Source organism: Pyrgilauda ruficollis, unplaced genomic scaffold, assembly GCF_017590135.1.
Source record: "Pyrgilauda ruficollis isolate IOZ18807 unplaced genomic scaffold, ASM1759013v1 scaffold47, whole genome shotgun sequence".
NCBI classification, from domain to species: Eukaryota; Metazoa; Chordata; class Aves; order Passeriformes; family Passeridae; genus Pyrgilauda; species Pyrgilauda ruficollis.
In genome coordinates, this window is record NW_024526266.1 from 4,441,996 (window position 1) to 4,459,400 (window position 17,405).

Sequence of the window (17,405 nt, forward strand, 5' to 3'; positions counted from 1 at the left end):
TGTGCACCCAGGGAAGGGTCCAGTTTTTGGTAAACACATCCCTTCAGCCTCTGCAAATCAAAATACAGGCCAGAGCAGACACCTCTGTTGGATACTTTATTTACCACCCTCTGTTCTGCAGCCATTGGATGGGTTTTTCTCCTCCTCCCTTGTGGACTCCTTGTTTTATTCGAACTGGTAAAAGAGCTGGCACCAAATCTGGGGCCATTGCCCTGGCAGTGTCTTTGTCAGTGACAAGGTGAGGCCTTAGTGGGGCTGGCAGCTCTGACTGTGTCCCCTGCACTCACTCTGTGAGTTTTACTGTCCCCCCACGGCACAAATACCATTGTCTTTTTCTAAACACTGGTTTTTCCAAAGACCCAGTCCTCCATCAACTGTCTCTCCATGGCTTCTACATTCTCCATGCCCAGCTGGATTCATTTGCAGGGATTTCATACTTTCTCACCAGTCACCCCTAAATATATTGAATATCTGAATATCCAAAGCCACCCTTATCATTTCCATGATCATTTGCTCCTGGGAGATACCTGGATGGGCTCTATGCCCTGCAGTGATGTTTCAGCTAACAGTTGCCCTTTCTGTGTGCCTGGGACCTTGGTGCACGGGTTTTGTGGCCATTTGCTGCTCTCTCAGGTGCCAGCCTCCTGCCCAGCTCTGGCACTGTTGGTGTGGCTGATGTGCCCGATGAGCAGTGACCACCAAGCCAGCTCTGTCCTAAAGGCTCCTTGGGTGCAAAGCCCTGACAAACCCCTGCTGTTTGTCTGCAGCTTCAGCCCCTTTTTGGCAAGTAGCCACGGGGCGAGTGAAAACACCCCACGGCTGGAGCTGCCCCCTGAGCCACGGGTGCCCCTGGCACAGCTGGAGCTCTCCACTCCCTGCCACCCCTTCAGGGACCCACAGCTGGGCTGTCCAGGGACAGCAGGACACTGCAGCCACTCCTCCCACAGCGAGTTGTGCAACTGCTCTGGCAGTGGGGTGGCTGCCTGCCCTCCCTGCCCCTGCCCAGCTCCACGTCTCGCCTATAAATCCCGAGCGAGAGGGACCCTCCCTTCCCACAGCGGAGGTGACACAGAGCACAGCTGGCTGGGGCTGGAGGTAAGTGTTCCCAGAAGGCTGAGAAGCCTTTCCTTCCCTCCCTGTGCCACACCTGGGCTCTTCTGAGTTTGGCTGCTTGCAGGGTTAGTGTGGAAAGTGTGGCAGGGTGGCAGAATTGGTATTTCTTGGGTGTTATTTATAGCCTCTCCTCAAGGGAATCAAATAGCAAAATGTAGGTGGGAGGTGTTTGTGATATAAGTTAGTTCCCACCATGCAAAAGAAAAAAAAAAACCAAAAAAAAGAGCCTCCCCCAGACCAGCTAACAGTGAGCAGCTCATGCTGCTGCTTTCTTGATTTACAAAGGAAAAAGTCCAGGTTGTATTGCAGCCTGGGAAAGCAGAGTATTCATTAGGTGTTGCTCTATGACCGAAAGCTGAAATAGTTCTGGAGAATTTGGTGGGTTTTAGAAAATCCTGTGTCCAACCCCATTTTTTTACTGAAGACTTTTTTTTTTTTTTCTCCCCTGATGATTACACCATCCCCTGTGTCTGGTGGGAGCTGAAAGCCCTTCTCAGGCCAGAGGGACTGGTACAACCCCTAGTGACATCCTGCCATGCTGAATTAATCACTCACTTGAGCAGGGCGCTCCCTCCAGCCCTGGGGTTAAACTCAGACTGCAGCAGCACCCCCAGGGCACCTGGGTGGGGGTCCTGGCTCTGGAATTGTCCAGCCCAAGTCATGGGGCCTGGCCTTCATCCCTTGTTTTATTGCCTGGCACTACCAAGGATTAGGATCTATCGTCCTCACTGGGAGTTTTGTAGGGCTGGGTGTCAACTCAGAGGCTGTTGCCTTTCAAGCCCTGCAAGAGACACAAAATCATCCTCAGTCCCAAGGGGTGCCACACCTGCAGCCCCTCTGTCAGCCCCAGTGGCCATGTCAAAGCCAGCCACCAGGGACAGGACCCTGCCAGAGAGGCACAAACTGAATAGTTCCAGTGCATTTTTTTTTTCTTCTGAGAGAGGCAGGGGCAGATATCCAAAGATAAAATACAAATATTTGCTGGTCTGATAAGGCAGGATAGTTTAAACCCAGCTTGTAAATAAAAACTGGCAGGGAATTGTGGCTCAACTACATTCTTTCAAAGCCAGTTTCCAGGGCAGCTGCAGGGGTTTGAAAGCAGCCCAGGGAGCACACTGGAAAAGTGGAGAGATTTTTAAAACAAAGGGGGAAAAAAGAGAAAATCATTAATTAAGACATTGAATCTAACTTGTGAACGAAGAGCCCAGAATGCTGGGAAATGGAATGCCATTTGGGGGTAGCACATAGAGAAATTCCCTATGGAGGGCATGCCCCCTGAGAGTGATGATCATCGTGGGGTTTCTTGCAGCCCTGTTCTCAGCCTGGGAGCCCAGCAGAGCCCGCAGGGATGAGAGTGGCCGTGGTGGGCGCGGGGGTCAGCGGGCTGGCAGCCACCAAGTGCTGCCTGGACGAGGGGCTGGAGCCCACCTGCTTCGAGCAGAGCCAGGACATCGGGGGGCTCTGGCGCTACACGGTGAGCCAGGGGGCCTGTCCTCCTCCCTGCCACTCGGACATGGGGACACACCACACACACACACACTTGTGCGGTGACAGCAACGGCTTCTTCTTCGTTATAAGTTGTTCTTATGTTTTACACCCCTGACAAAGCAGGATCTCAAGTCATTAGTTACATCAAACCAGCTAGCTATATTCATTGGACAAAGCAATATTTGTATTGTTTTTTGTATTTTTGTACAATATTTGTATATTGTATTTTATTGGTACAAAGCAATTAATGTCAGTAATTATTTGGTAAGAGTTTGCAACAAATTATTAAGGCACATAGGCTGCTCACTAAGGCACATATCCTCTAACTGTAAATACCCCTTTTGTGTCTATTTTATTGGTTTCCATGCTAACAGCCTTGCTTTCTTCCTTGCTGTGGATAAACTCATATTTTATCCATTTCTTCTTCTGTTAGCTCAGTTGTTTGGCCTGCAGACCAGCTGCTAAGCCCATCCACACCTCCCCTCAACAGCTGCAGCTTTGCAGGGTTAGGGGGTGGCTCGAGTGGGTGGGAGGGCTGTGGAGGCTTGCTGGGTGCTGAGCTGCACCCCTGGGGCCAGGGCAGCGGGGGGACAGTCCCCAGCCCGGGCACAGGGCTGATGCACCAGGGGTGCTGTGGCAGGAGCACATTGAGGCCGGCCGGCCAAGCCTTTATCCGTCAGTCATCAGCAACACCTCCAAGGAGATGTCTGCCTTCTCTGACTTCCCCTTCCCTGAGCACTTCCCAGTGTTCCTGCCCAACGCCCTGCTCCTGGACTACCTCCGGCGCTACACCGAGCACTTCAGCCTGCGGGAGCACATCAGGTTTGGGGTGAGTGATGGGTGCCCTGCACTGCCCTGCTCCACACCCACGCTGGGTGCCCCTGGTGACTTGTATTTTCAGGGTCCCCCGTCAGAGGAGGAAGGAATGAATCTGACTCCGTGTTCATATAAGACTAATTTATTATTATTATATTATATTATATTATATTATATTATATTATATTAGGAATGCTATACTAAACTATACTAAAGAATAGAGAAAGGATACAGACAGAAGGCTACAGAGAATGATAATGAAAACCTGTGACTCCTCTCCAGAGTCCCGACACAGCCTGACCCTGATTGGTTATTAAGTCAAAACAATTTGCATGATACCAACCAAACAATCACCTGTTGGTAAACAATCTCCAAACACATTCCAAAGCCACAAAACACAAGAGAAGCAAATGAGATAATACTGTTTTCCTTTTTCTCTGAGGCTTCTCATCTTCCCAGGAGAAAAAAATCCTGGCAAAGGGATTTTTCTGGAAAATATGATGGTGACAGTGACTTTGCTTCACTCCCACGTTTCAGACCACTGTTGTCCGCATCCGTAAGCACCCCGACTTTGCCACCACGGGCCAGTGGAATGTGGTCACAGAGGCAGGGGGGAAGCAGACATCAGAGGTCTTTGATGCTGTTATGGTTTGCAACGGCAATTTCTCGGAGCCATCCCTCCCCCTGCAGTGTTTTCCTGGTATGGTACAGGGCTGCCTGTGGATACCTGCTTCAGGGGCTGGGGAGGGAAGATTTAGGGGTTATTCGGGGAAAATCCTCCCTTTCTTTTCTTGCTTGTGCTTTCCAAACCTGCTGGCATCAACAGCAATACTTTCCCGTGCTTCAGCAGCTTTGTCTCTGAGACCCCATTTTGGAGAGGAAGCATCAATTAATTCTGTGTGCCTGGGATGGAGGGCTGGACCTCCCAGAGACCCTGGTGGCCAAAGATTGCGCTTCCTTGCTTTGCCATCTGGATTGCTTTTTTACACCAGTTCTCCCAACAAACTCCACAAATGCTGGAGTGCTTCAAAGCTCTGTTTCTTTTTCCCCTGAGGCATCGAGAGGTTTCGAGGGCAGTACTTCCACAGCCGGCAGTACAAGCATCCTGACGTGTTCCAGGGCAAGCGTGTCCTCGTGGTGGGCATGGGCAACTCAGGAGTGGACATCGCAGTGGAGGCCAGTCGTGTCGCTGCAAAGGTGCCACCACCCTGCCACCCCAGGGGTGTGGGGAGGGGGACACTGGGGACAGCAGCTCAGTGTGCTGTCATCACAGGGACGTGGTGTACAAACAGTCTTTCTGAGCCTGAATTTTTTGGTCAAAAAGCTACCTTGAAAGCAAGCTGGTTTTCTTCTTGTCTCCTGTTTCACCTCCATCACCAGCAGCCAGGAGAAATTAAAGATGCTGTTGCTGCTTTTCCATCTCACGGCTGTCTGCGCCGTGCCCCTCTGAGTTTCTTTAAAAAGCAGCAAATTCATCACCTGAACCATTGGTTCTTCTCTTCCAGGTGACCATTAGCACCACTCGAGGAGCCTGGCTGCTCAGCCGTGTGTTTGAGCACGGCTACCCATGGGATATGATTTTAAACACTCGCCTTATGACCCTGATCAAAACCAACCTCCCCGGACCCCTTTCATGGTGGTTGATTAATTATAAGGCGAACCGGTGGTTCAACCATGAAAACTATGGCCTTCAGCCAGAGAACAGGTACTTCTTGGTGGTCCCCATCCCATGGCATGGGCAGGGGAAGATGTTCAGCAACCAGCATCAACCAATGCCCAGACTGGGTGATCTCCAGTGGGGAGGAGAAAATAAGCTGTAGCTCCCTTAAGTGGTAAAAGATTGGGCATGCTGGAAAAGCCCAGGAAGGCCCAGAGGAGATCTCCTTGTGAGGGTCTCCAGGTAAAGAGGAGAAGGAAGGCTTAAAGCATGGATCAGTTTTGGAAAGAGATGGTTTGAAGAGTAACTGAGTGAAGAGAATAAAGCAGCAGGAGATGTCCATGAATCACTGATGCTGTGGGACAGGGTGACATTGGTGACACGTGTCGTTGCTTGGAGGTGGGAGGCAAGGCTGTTTGCTCAGAAAAAATGACACTGGGAGGTGTGAGCTGGTGGGAGGAGGAGCAGGGGACCAGCAAGGCTTGTTTGTGGTGCCCCACTCTCAGAGCCCCTGGCTCTCCACAGCTGGCTGGTGCGGGAGCCCGTGCTGAACGATGACCTCCCAAGCTACATCCTGACAGGCAGGATCACCATCAAGCCGGGTGTGAAGGAGTTCAAGGACAACTCAGTCCTTTTCCACAACTGCCCTGAGGAGGAGCCCATCGATATTGTTGTCTTCTGCACGGGCTACAACATCTCCTTCCCCTTCCTGGAAGAATCCATCATCAGGGTGGAAAACAAGCACGCATCCCTCTACAAATATGTGTTCCCAGCCCACCTGCAGAAGCCCACCCTGGCTGTCCTTGGGCTGATTAAGCCCCTTGGAGCCATCATGCCCGTGGCAGAGATGCAGGCACGCTGGGTGAGCCGTGTCTTCAAAGGTAGGGGAGCAAATGTGAGCCCTCCTTATCCCCCCAAAATGCAGCTCAGACAAAACTGGACACGGTTTATCCCTCCAGCCAGGGAGATCCCAGAGCTAAGAAGTTCAGAGCAGACAAGGGAGCATTTCCAAGGCTCAGACTTCCCAAGTTATTTCATTTCAGCTAAGCTACAGCAACATGAATGAGGAAAGAAACCTACTGGTGTTTTGTTTAGGGACTTTAATAAAAATAGTAGGAATAACCTCGTGGAGGGCTAGGTCAGGACTACTCCACAGAGATGAGAAGCTGTGGGGTTTCTTTTTGGGATGATCCTCTCTGGGGCTTGCACAGCCCATCTGACCCCACATCACCTGCCTGTGCCCTGACAGCACACATCTGTAAGAGCAGGAGGAGGTGTGGGTGAATTTGGAATACTGGAGGGCTGGTTTTGGGCAGGACTGCAGCACTGCCAAATAAACTGCCAGCAATGAGAGTTTCCTGCCCTCCCAGGGAAGGGATGCCCACATTTTGCATCACTGAATGAGTTCACACTTCCCCCCCAGGAGTTAAACTCGGCAGGGCACTCTCCTCTCTCTTCCAGGCTTGTGTCAGTTGCCTCCCCAGGCTGTCATGGAGAAGGAAGTAAATGAGAGGAAGAAAAACCAAATCCAATGGTAAGTCGTTCCCCAGAGCCCCAAAGGTTTTTTTGAGGATTGAAAAACCTCTGGAGTTTTTGGGGCTCTCACTCTGTGCCTGTTCCCTGCACACATGGCAGAAGAGAGGAGAGAATTCCTGGATCCAGCTTCCCCTTTACTCACTTGCAAAGAGCCAATGTAAACTTTGATTTTACACTGATATTTTGCCTGTTGGTGACAGGAAGAAATTAATTCAGGGTACTCAAGGCTAAAACTTGCTTGGGAGTTGGGGAAGAACGCCAAGATCTCCAGGGACTGAGAGATAAAATGGCAGAGAAATTAATGGTAATAAATGCAAAGTAATTCAGCTGGGGGGGAAAAAAGCCAACCCACAACCAGGGAGGTGTACACACAGATTGTCTCACCTCACAGCATGGAGACCTGACTCACTGTGAGCAGGTGTCTGAGCACACTGGAGTGTGGTTCACAGGCAGGCAAAAGGCTAAAAAGGATTAGGGAATGAATGAGCCAGTCCCAGGAAACTGGGTGATAGATAAATCCATGGTTCACTTAAATAGCTATAGGAGAAAAGCTATAGGAGAGTGAAGTACAGAATTGCACAGAATACCATACAAGGCTAAGTGGATGTGGACTTCTGCAGACCTCTGAAGGTGGGACATAAGCTGTGAATTCTGCAGAGAAGGTGAACTGGAAGCAATTCTCCAAGTCACTGTGTATTCTTGCAATATTTGGTGGAAATGAACATGAGGGATACTAAAGGGTGCCACCTTTCTCATGCTGCACATGACTTTTCTGCAAAAAACAAAGGGATTTGGGTTTGAGGGGTTTTTTGTTTGCTTGCTTTGAAAAAGACCCCAAACTGGTTTGCCAAAGTCTGCTAACAAAGATTCACCAAGGGGAAGGGGAGGAACGTGTGCAACTTGTGAGTGAGGAAGAGAAAGGTTGACTCGAGCCAGCATCACTTTACAGGAGCTGTGTGGTGGCCAGGATTTGTGTCACAGGTTCCCACTGCACCTACATCCAGTCCTTCCCTAGAGAACCCAGCTGTATTCCAGATGCAATAACTCCAAGGATGCAGAGGATCTCCACCCCAGTTCCTCTAAGCCCTGCTGATACCAATCTTCCTCCTGCCTCTTTCTCTTCTCTGGTTTATTCAGGTTTGGTCTGACCTTTGACGAAGTCCTCAAAACCGAGTGGCTGGTCTACCTGGACACACTGGCCTCCTTCATTGGTGCCAAGCCCAGCGTGCTGGGGCTGCTCTGCACAGACCCTTGGCTGGCCCTCACCATCTTCTTCGGCCCCTGCTCCCCCTACCAGTACCGGCTGGGGGGTCCTGGGCGCTGGGAGGGGGCACGGCAGGCCATCCTCACCCAGTGGGACCGTGTCCTGAAGCCCACAAGAACAAGAGTCCCTGCTGCCTCCTCCAGCTCTTTCCTGTCTCTCCTGACCGTGGTGGGATTCCTTCTGCTCCTGGCTGCTGTGATTTTTGGTTTCCTATAGCTTTCAGAGCGTGTTTGTTTGTTTATTGTTTGTTTGGGTTGGGTTTTTTTTGTCCTGAGGGATTTTATCTCAGGCCAGTGTGCCACGGGACTGGGGAAAAGGATTTCAGTAGATGGCAACAAGCTTTAATCTGCAACCTGCAGCATGAACCTCCCTCTGCTCCAGCTCAACCCCAAGCCCAGCTTTGCAGGCCTCATCAGCCACGGATGGCAGCCTTGCCCAAGTGTCTGTTGCCCCTCTGCTCCCCTGCCTGCTGCCAGGAACAGAGCAGGGATTGGTGCCATGATTGTGCCTGGATCACACGAGACAGGATGCAGAGAGGACAAGACCAGCAAAAGTGGCGGTGTGTCACAGCAGCAAAAATTATCTGGGAAAATATTCCTGTGATTATCTATCACAGGAATTATCTGGGCTGTGTACACAGGTCAGGCTGTCCCCTTCTCCAAACCTAAACACTGCAACCCCAAAACCCCAGTTGGGGTTGAATGGGTGCATCTTTCCAGTTGTGGTGGTTTGTCACACATGAGCCTGTGGGGCTGAGCACACCTGCCTTTGCTTCCCTGCGTGCCCCACCACTGAACAATCCTAAGGCTTTGTTTTGTGCATGGAGAGACTTTAAATGAATAAAATCTCAGTGACTGTGGCAGGAGCATGCTGCAGATGCCTCCCTGTCCTTTCCTTGTGTGCATGGGAAGAGCTGGGGGGGAGAGCCCGTGTCTGAGCCAGGGCTGTGCTGCCAATTGCTGTGAGCAACTCACGAGGCTGGGGCTCTCAGGGCTCTCCCTGACTCCCCAAAATGAAGCTGCACATGGGAGGTGCTCCATGTCCCACATCCACGCCGTCTGCTGGCCAAGGGAGCGTGTTCTGCTGATCTCCTGGGGATGCCAAGAGAACATGAGCCCAGCAGAGGTACCACAAAAGGATCAGGACAGCCCCACGCTGCTGCCTGGGCTGGAGCAGTGACAAGTTACAGCGTGGGAGTCCTTGCAAGCGTGTTCCCTTTGGGATTATCTCTGAATTTTCACCTGGCACTGCCACAGGCAGGTTGAGAACTTTCTTCCAGTGCGTTTAAGCCCACAGGGCGGGGGAATGCAGGTGTAAAGGTCAGTGGTGCAAGAGCTGTGGCGAGCTGCCTGGACTTCAGCCTTCCCTTCCAATCCACAGCCAGAGAAACTCAAGGGAAATTCGGAGGGCAGAGCGGCGAAGGCACAGCGCTGTCCGGCAAGGTTTGCTCCTCAGTTCTCTTGGGTTGGTTGGGCAGGGTTTAAAAGTGGGCAGACAGCTCTCCAGGGTTTTGGCATTCACTGCTAGCTTTGCCTTGCTGCTGGTGTGGGGAGAGGGGTGTTGCAGGGACCCTCTGGAGTAAAACCATCTGCAGGCAGCGCTGGAAAAGTGGGGTGGCTTGAGCACCCTGAGCTTGCCTGCCCTTTCCTGAAGCCAAAGAAGGCTCCAGAAACGAGGCAGGTGGCTGTGGGCATGTCCTGCCCTGTTCCGGCATATCAAGGAGTGGCTCAGGCCAGGCTTGTGAATGCCAAAGGAGTTGTTTTGCACCTCCCTCATTTCTTCCCTGGCTTTCTTCAGTTTCCTCCAGTTTTTATTTATGTTAACTTACTTTTTGACACAAAACAGATAGAAAAAGTTAGAAATTACTCTTTCTGCAGACCCTGCAGTAGCAGTATTTCTTATCTAATCAAAGTTCACGTGGGCTCATTTTTTCCTAGTTTCTTTGCTTTCCAGTCAAGCTCGGTGCAGCTCAGTTTACACACCCCGGTTTTGAGTTCCTCCCATTTATACCCAGCGTTTCCCGGGTTTCTTACCTTTTGTATATCCTGTAATCCCAGCCTTGCCTTCACAGAGCTGTCTAGCTTCTGAATGGCTGTGCCGCGCTCCTGCTCAGTCAGGCATTGCTTTGCTTTTTTCCCTCTTTTTAAACCCTTTTTGTTTTCAAGAGATTGCTCTTTAATGGGAAGTTAAAAAGGAAAGCGTGAAAACTAGCCAACTTAGCTGGAGTTGCTTCTCCCAAAGGTTTCAGGATGATCAGGCAGAAGAAGATAGCTGCAACTTCTTTGCATGCCTTGGTTTAGGCTGGAAAAGAGAATAAATTGAAGCAGCAGAACAGCAAGGTTTAAAAGTGCCTCCTTTTCCCCCCATGGAGGAGGGAGATTCCTGGACCCTCAGAGTGGGTTTGGCACAGCAGGAAGGGAAATGAGCAGGATCTGTGCACGGTACTTGCACCAGCAGTGGCTTTCTCCCAGGACAGTTTTCCTTCACGGACACCTGCAGCTGGAGAAGACCAGGGGTGTTTTGCCGGGGTTGGGAAGAAGGAGCTGGCGTTTCTGCTGATCCCTGGGCTGTTGTGTTTCCAGCTGCTGTCACACCAGCCTGTCACCTGCTGCAGGCCAGCATGGTCCGGCGCGTGGCCGTGATCGGGGCTGGGGCTGGGGGCTTGGCCTCTGTCAAGTGCTGCCTGGATGAGGGGCTGGAGCCCACCTGCTTCGAGAGCAGCGAGGACATCGGCGGCGTCTGGCGCTACACGGTCAGTGCCCTCTGCGTTTGTCCCCGGGTTTGTCCCCTTCCTTGGATGCTCTTGGACTGCAGCAAAGAGGAAAGGGTGGCCACGCCCTCAAGGATGGCTCCTCCCAACTCCAAGTTGGAGATGGAAATGGAGGGTGTGGGAATTGGATGGAGTTTTGCAAAATAAGTTTACGTGCATTGATTGTTGTAGTGACAATGTTAGTGATTGTGCCTTGTGTACTTCGCTGTACACGGCAAATGATAAACAATGCCATCAAAGAAGTTTGTTTCGTTCAAGAGAGAGGGGGAAATATGGGAAATGGATTTGTAGAGAATTCTCAAAGCCTGGCAGAAGGCTCACACAGTGTGCATCTGTATGCAAACCTTGAGATAAGAAATGCTGGCTTAGAAATGCCATGGAATAGGACATTGGGAGAGAGATGGAACTAGAGAAAAGTTTCAAAGGATGGCCTTGCAAATAAGACTAGATACAGATACTTTGGAGAAATAGAACTGTGAAAGATGCACTGTAGTAGGACCCACGAAGGGTAATTTTAGATGATTGGCTTTAAGGCATTTACAGCATGGGGTGGCAAAAACTGATAGGCCAAGAAACACTTATAGTGTATTCTAATTAAGAATTAGTTGGCTTCTGATTGTGATGGTGTGAATACATCTGTATTGTCTCACCCTTCACATGAGACTGAAAATGGAATAAAAGATTTTAAACACCTCTCAGTTGCCCCATCTCTGGGTCAGAAAAGAGCTTAATCCAATAGAGGGAGCAGTAATGCTTGTCTCCAGGTGCTAGTCCTGGCTTATTCCTTGTACCAAAATGTGAGGAAGAAAAATACTCATATACTTGATGGGGAGAAAGTCTTCCCCTGCACACCTGGAAACATCAGCACTGGCTTCACACAGGACTCCACAGACAACAGGAGGATCACTGTGTACCGCTCAGTCATCACCAACACCTCCAAGGAGATGTCCTGCTTCAGCGACTTCCCCTTCCCCGAGGATTTTCCCAACTACCTGCCCCACAGCCTGGTCCTGGAATACCTCAGGATGTACGCCCGGCACTTCGACCTCCTGCGGCACGTACGCCTCCAGGTGAGCAGGGACCCACGGGGAGAAGGGCCATGGCTAGCTGCAGATTGGAGGTGGGATGGGACAAGGCCGGGTGCCAGCCTGCAAGGACCACGTGCCTTTTGAGTCCTGAACACAGCCTTTAGGCCCCAGGTTTTAACTAAGGCTGGTTTAACACGGGCTTGTCCCCAGTGCCATCACCAGGGGAAATGCAGGGTGGGGTTTAACAGCTCCAGAAGTGGAAGGGAGCCAGCCTGCTCCCAGCAGCCCCAGCCTTTCACAGGCACATCTCCATGGTCCCTGACTGCTGTTCTGTTGGGCTTCTGTACAAGACAACAGTTCTCAGTGTGAGGAAGTGCCCGGATTTCAGCGCCTCAGGCCAGTGGGAGGTGGTCACCGAGACCCATGGTGTCCGTGAGTCCCATGTCTTCGATGCTGTCATGGTTTGCACTGGCCACTACCAGGAGCCCTACTTGCCATTGGCTTCTTTCCCAGGTAAGGCCTGTCCCAGCATTGGGATTCCCCCAGCACCCATGGGTCCCCTGGTTGGATTTTGCTCTGCGAGCCTGCCTGCTCCATGAAGCCTCCACACTGGAGCAGGCAGCACCCTGACCCCATGGAAATGGTGGGGGGCATTGCAGGGAATGGGAAAAACACCTTGTAAAGGTGCAGCCAGGCTTTCTCTTAGTATTTGCAAAGACTGAGCTGAGGAAGTACAGAGGACCTCCATGGGCTTCTCAGCTGCACGCAGAGGTGGGAGCAGGGAGAGTTGGGGGCTGCAGAGGATCTGGGCATAAGGCTGGGGTGAGTAAATGTATCTGGCAGTAGGAGATGCTCCCTGCTCTCTGCCTAGGCATTGAAAGTCGCTTCAAAGGCCAGTGCCTGCACAGCTGGGAGTACAGAGACATGCAGGCTTTCCAAGGGAAGCGTGTCCTGGTGGTTGGCATCGGCAACACCGGCGGTGACCTCTCCGTGGAGCTGAGCCATGTGGCTGCCAAGGTACAGCTCCATGGTGGTCCAGACAGGGCCTCTGAGAGCCAGTGGCTCTGATGCCTTGTGAGGGCTGACCTAGAACAGAGACTAGACAGAGCTAAAGAATAAAATAGAGATTTATTAAGAAGAGTCAATAGATCCACCTTGGCCAGCACAACCCAAAATGGCCATAAAATGCACAACCAGTCATGAAGTCTCTTACTTTTATCAGTTCTGCTCCATTTGCATATTGGAGTTAATTGTCCAATTCCAGCTTTAGCCCATGAAGTCCCATCCTTGTTTTTCTCTCTTCAGTCCATGTTGTTTATGCTCTTGGGCCTGAGATTTGGATTATTTGTCCTTGGTCCCCAGCTGGAGAAGGAATTGTTTTGTCTCCCTCCTCTGTGCAGAGAGCTCACCATCCCATAATAGGAAGCCTAGACTTACACACTAAAGCAGCACAGAATCTGAAAAATATAAAAGTAAAAACCTGAGGCATCAGCTCAAGGTACCCTAGGGAGCTTTGTCCCCAGGTTCCTCAATAAATTCCACTTCTCACTGAGGGCATTTGAAGAAGCTTTGCAGCTCCTGGAGAGTTTGGGCCGCTGGAGGACTGGCAACTGAGCAGCTGTGGGAACTTTATCAAAGCCACCCAAGCTGTTTGGTTCATCTGGAAGTCCTCTCCTTCCCTTGGGTTAACTCTGTGTCGGTTCAAGTGCAGGAGATGGGATTTGCCACTCAGGGCAAAACCAAGGAGATGCCTGGGCAGGAGGTTGAGCCCTGCCTTCCCCCCCAGGTGTTCCTCAGCACCAGGAGCCACACGTGGGTCATCAGCCGGGTCTCACACCACGGCTTCCCCTTGGACATGGTCAGCACCACCCGCTTCAACTCCCTCCTGGACTGGCTTCTCCCATCAGCCCTCACAAGGAGAATCAAGTTTCGGAAGTTCAATTCATGGTTCAACCACACAAACTATGGCTTGGCTTCCAGCAAGAGGTGTTTTTTCTGATTGTTTTGTTGGGTGCTCAGGGAGTCTTCATAATATGAAATGCTGAATTCTCAGTTTTGGGGGATACTTGTGGAATAGCAAACCACTGGAGTTCTGACCATAAAAAAAGTCATTTTAGGTCCCTCCCAGATACTAACACCGCTGCTCTCTTTTCCCCACTGCAAGCTCCAAATTTAAGATGATTATCAATGAAGAGCTGCCATTCTGCCTCCTCTCTGGGACTGTGGTGCTGAAGCCAAACGTGAAGGAGTTCACTGAAAGCTCTGCTGTTTTTGAAGATGGGACAACCGAAGAAAACATTGACGTGGTGCTCTTTGCCACGGGCTACAACTTTTCCTTCCCTTTCCTCGAGGAGTCTCTTCGCAGCGCCATCGACGACAACCGTTCCCTCTACAACTGCATCTTCCCTCCCCAGCTGGAAAAGCCCACGCTGGCCATCATTGGCCTGATCCAGCTGACGGGCTCCATCATGGTGGGGTCAGAAATGCAGGCTCGCTGGGTGACAGGGGTCTTTGCAGGTAGGAGATGGGAGAGATCTTCTGGGTGGGAGGTTTGGGGCAGCCTGACCTGCTGCCCACAGAGCTTAGGGCATATTTCAGCTCCATGGGTAGCCTCTGTCCACTAGCTGCATCCCACACCTCAGGAAAGCTGCTGGGACTGTGGGAAGGGGCTGAACATGTCCTCTTAAGGTGCTGCTGGAGCTTGCTGGTTTCTCTGTTGTCAGGCTGGAACAAGCTGCCTCCTCCCAGCAGGATGATGGCTGAGGTTTTGAAGAGGAAGCCACCAGTTAAAAGGTGTGTGAGGCTCCTGCAGTCAGGATGAGATGGGTTCTGTGTGCCAGGATAAACTCAGGGAAGGGGGGGACTCGATGGCAGACGTGGGAGGGACCTGCTCAGCACACCCAACTCTGCATTTATTACCTTACCACCCGCAGTGAGCTGGGAAAATGCTCCCGTGGCTCCTTTATGAAGCAAGACACCATAAGCTCTCTGGAGCAGTTTAAGACAAGAGCAGGGCCTGCAGCTCCCCTTCCCTCTCTTCCCATCTCCTTTCCTCCCTCCCTTTCTCTCCCGTTCTCTGAAGAATCCCCTCTGCCAGGCCTCCGAGCCATGTCCTTGTTCCCAGCACATCAAGATGAAGGTTTGGTTTCCTCCAGACTGAGGGTGCCATCTCGTGGCTTCTCCCTCCCAAATCCGGGCAGTGGGGAGAGCTGGGTTCCATCCAGATTCCATCCAGAACCCCTGTGGAGCCAGCCACTGTGGGTGGGGGATGGTTTGTGTCACTTTTTGGCAGGTCAAGGTGAGTGTCCCACCAGGCCACTGTGTGTGCGGGAGCTGACAGCCTGCCTCCTAGGCACTGGGATTTTACAGGAGGTGGAGATGTGTCCACAAGGATGTGGAATGGATGATGATAGAGCAAGGAGGGGACCTCTGGGTTGGGTCTGCCAGCGGGGCAGGGCTGGCTTATGGGACACTGCGGAAAAGCTGGGACAAAACAGAGCCACGGGGGTTATGACCATGAGCCGCAATGACTGCGCCACGGTGCTGTTACACAGAAATATGGACATTTCTGTTACATAGAAATATGGAAATTTCTGTTTACACAGAAATATGGAAGCCTGAGGTGCAAGGGGAAAAAACTTGAGGCTGTCTCAAACTTTCCTCAAGCAGATCAGCACGTCCTCCCTCCTATGAGGGAGATAAGGTTTCAAGCAAAAAAAATCCTGGAGGTGCCTCCCAGCATGGGAAGCTTTCTGCATTTCCCAGATTTTCCCAGTCTCCTTGGCATCCTTATCTCTGAAATTCTACATCTCTACTTCTTGAAATCAGCCAAAGCCACACCCCTGAACCTCAGGGAAGGACATAGCAGGCTACTTGTGGCATTACAATGATGCTACTGTTAAGGTAGAGCTGATTTTGAAGCCACAACTATGCAGCAGAGACAAAACAAGCTTCTGCTTATCCCCTGCCCCGGGGAACTGCTGGCACCAGCCCCACAGAGGCTCTTTCAGTGTCTTTGGCTTTGTTTGGGGCTAAGAGAGCTCTGCCCCAGAGCCTGGGGCTCACCTGATGTCTGAGCCGAGGCCTTTGCTGCCCGTGCAGCTGGGAACTGAGACAGGATGATGCCACCTGACTTTTATTTCTTCCTTCTCACTGAAGGAATCCGTCTGAGAGGGAGAACCTGAAGATGAGTTTCATCAGCTACGTGGACAAAATCGCTGCGTGCGCTGGCGTCAAGCCCAGCGTGTTGAGGCTGCTGCTGACAGACCCCCGGCTGGGCCTGGCCGTCTTTTTTGGGCCCTGCTCCCCGTACCAGTACCGGCTGGTGGGCCGGGGCAGCTGGAGCGGGGCCAGGGCTGCCGTCCTCACCCAGTGGCAGCGCTCCCTGAAGCCCCTGAGGACGCGGCTGCTGCGGGACAGCTCCAGCGGCTCCTCGGGCTGGGGCTGGATGTGCCTCCTGGCTCTGCCAGCAGCGCTCACCGCAGCTTGGCTCTTCAAATGCTGGAGCCCCCGGGCAGGGCCCCGGCTGTAGAAGGAACCGGGAGAGATGCGGTGCCAGATGATGTAGGGATGGTGCAAAGCTGTGCCAGGTGCTGCCAGAGGGCTGGAGCTGGCACCAGCCTGGGGCTGAGTGTGTCCAGCCACCTCCTGCTGGTGTTCCACCAAGGGTGACACAGAGAGTTCACCCTGAACCATTCTGAACTGCTGAGCATGAGGCCAGCCTTCCTCGCCCTGCTCCCTGAAATCTGGGCAAGACCCACACCTCCTTGAGATTTTGTGAAACATGAACTGTCGAGAGCTACTTCTGTGTCTGGTGACTTTTGGGACAGGAAGGAGGGAGCCACAAATAAACCTCACAGATCTGCTCTTTGCTGAAGGTTTTATTAATGGTTTATTATCAGGGTGTGTGAGGAGGATCCCGAGCTGCGGCAGAGGGGAGACTCTTGCCCTTGTATATGTATAATCTATCCATTGTATGGATAGAAATGTCAACAGATAAGGTGTATGAGAAAGATTATATATGTTAATATATTGCTATATAATGATTAATGATACATACAGCGACAAATCCAAGCAAGCAGGCATCCCTGACATTGCCCAAGCAGTCTTAGGATTACAGGGAACCCTGAATTCCTGGGATGGGAACAGGGATAGGACTGGGATGGGAACTGGGATAGGACCAGGATAGAACTGGGATAGGGCTGGGATAGGACCGGGATGGGAACCAGGATAGAATGGGGATGGGGCCGGGACAGGACCGGGATAGAGCCGGTATGGGAACCGGGATAGAACTGGGACAGGACCGGGATAGAGCCGGGATGGGAACCGGGATAGAACCGGGATAGAACCGGGACAGGACCAGAACAGGACCGGGACGGGGCCGGGTCCGCGCGGCCCCGCCCTCCGCCCCGCGCCGCCAGGGGGAGCACCTGTCCCCCGGAGCCCGCGCGACTGCGGCACGGCGCTGTCACGTGACCGGCGGCGCGGGGGCGGGGCCGGCGGCTCGCGCTGTGCGCGGTGACGTCAGACGTCGTTGGCGCCCGGCTTGGCCGCCCGCCATCTTGGCCCCTGTGTGCAAGCGGCCGAGGCGGCGGCGCCGGGAGAGGCAGCGGCCCCGCCGGTACCGGGACCCGCGGGCAGCCGAGCGCCGTCCTGCGCGCCCGGTAAGCGGCGGGGCTCCTCCGCTTCACCGCGGCGGAGCGCGGGCTCGCGTGGCGGCACGGCGCCGGCAGG

At 52.5% G+C, this 17,405-nt stretch overlaps 3 protein-coding genes across 11 annotated transcripts in view; all 3 read left to right on the forward strand.

Moving 5' to 3' along the window:
- The first annotated feature begins 976 nt into the window (after nucleotides 1-976).
- On the forward strand, nucleotides 977-8,731 carry FMO1 (flavin containing dimethylaniline monoxygenase 1). The gene is made up of 9 exons (XM_041479110.1): nucleotides 977-1,095; nucleotides 2,423-2,587; nucleotides 3,242-3,430; nucleotides 3,955-4,117; nucleotides 4,472-4,614; nucleotides 4,923-5,122; nucleotides 5,600-5,955; nucleotides 6,536-6,608; nucleotides 7,748-8,731. The coding sequence occupies exons 2-9, from the start codon at nucleotides 2,462-2,464 to the stop codon at nucleotides 8,088-8,090; spliced, it is 1,593 nt and encodes a 530-aa protein (XP_041335044.1). The 5' UTR covers nucleotides 977-1,095; nucleotides 2,423-2,461; the 3' UTR covers nucleotides 8,091-8,731.
- Nucleotides 8,732-9,292: 561 nt separating this feature from the next.
- Nucleotides 9,293-16,207, forward strand: LOC121359841 (dimethylaniline monooxygenase [N-oxide-forming] 4-like). The gene is made up of 9 exons (XM_041479102.1): nucleotides 9,293-9,316; nucleotides 10,457-10,626; nucleotides 11,526-11,714; nucleotides 12,023-12,185; nucleotides 12,544-12,689; nucleotides 13,459-13,658; nucleotides 13,837-14,189; nucleotides 14,396-14,465; nucleotides 15,831-16,207. The coding sequence occupies exons 2-9, from the start codon at nucleotides 10,495-10,497 to the stop codon at nucleotides 16,201-16,203; spliced, it is 1,626 nt and encodes a 541-aa protein (XP_041335036.1). The 5' UTR covers nucleotides 9,293-9,316; nucleotides 10,457-10,494; the 3' UTR covers nucleotides 16,204-16,207.
- Nucleotides 16,208-17,211: 1,004 nt separating this feature from the next.
- The window catches only part of PRRC2C (proline rich coiled-coil 2C), a 68,928-nt gene continuing 68,734 nt past the window's right edge, over nucleotides 17,212-17,405 (forward strand). For all 9 annotated transcript variants that reach the window (XM_041479092.1, XM_041479096.1, XM_041479095.1 and 6 more), the window contains exon 1: nucleotides 17,212-17,335. The gene's annotated coding sequence lies outside the window, so the exon portion shown is untranslated. The remainder of the gene's footprint in view (nucleotides 17,336-17,405) is intronic.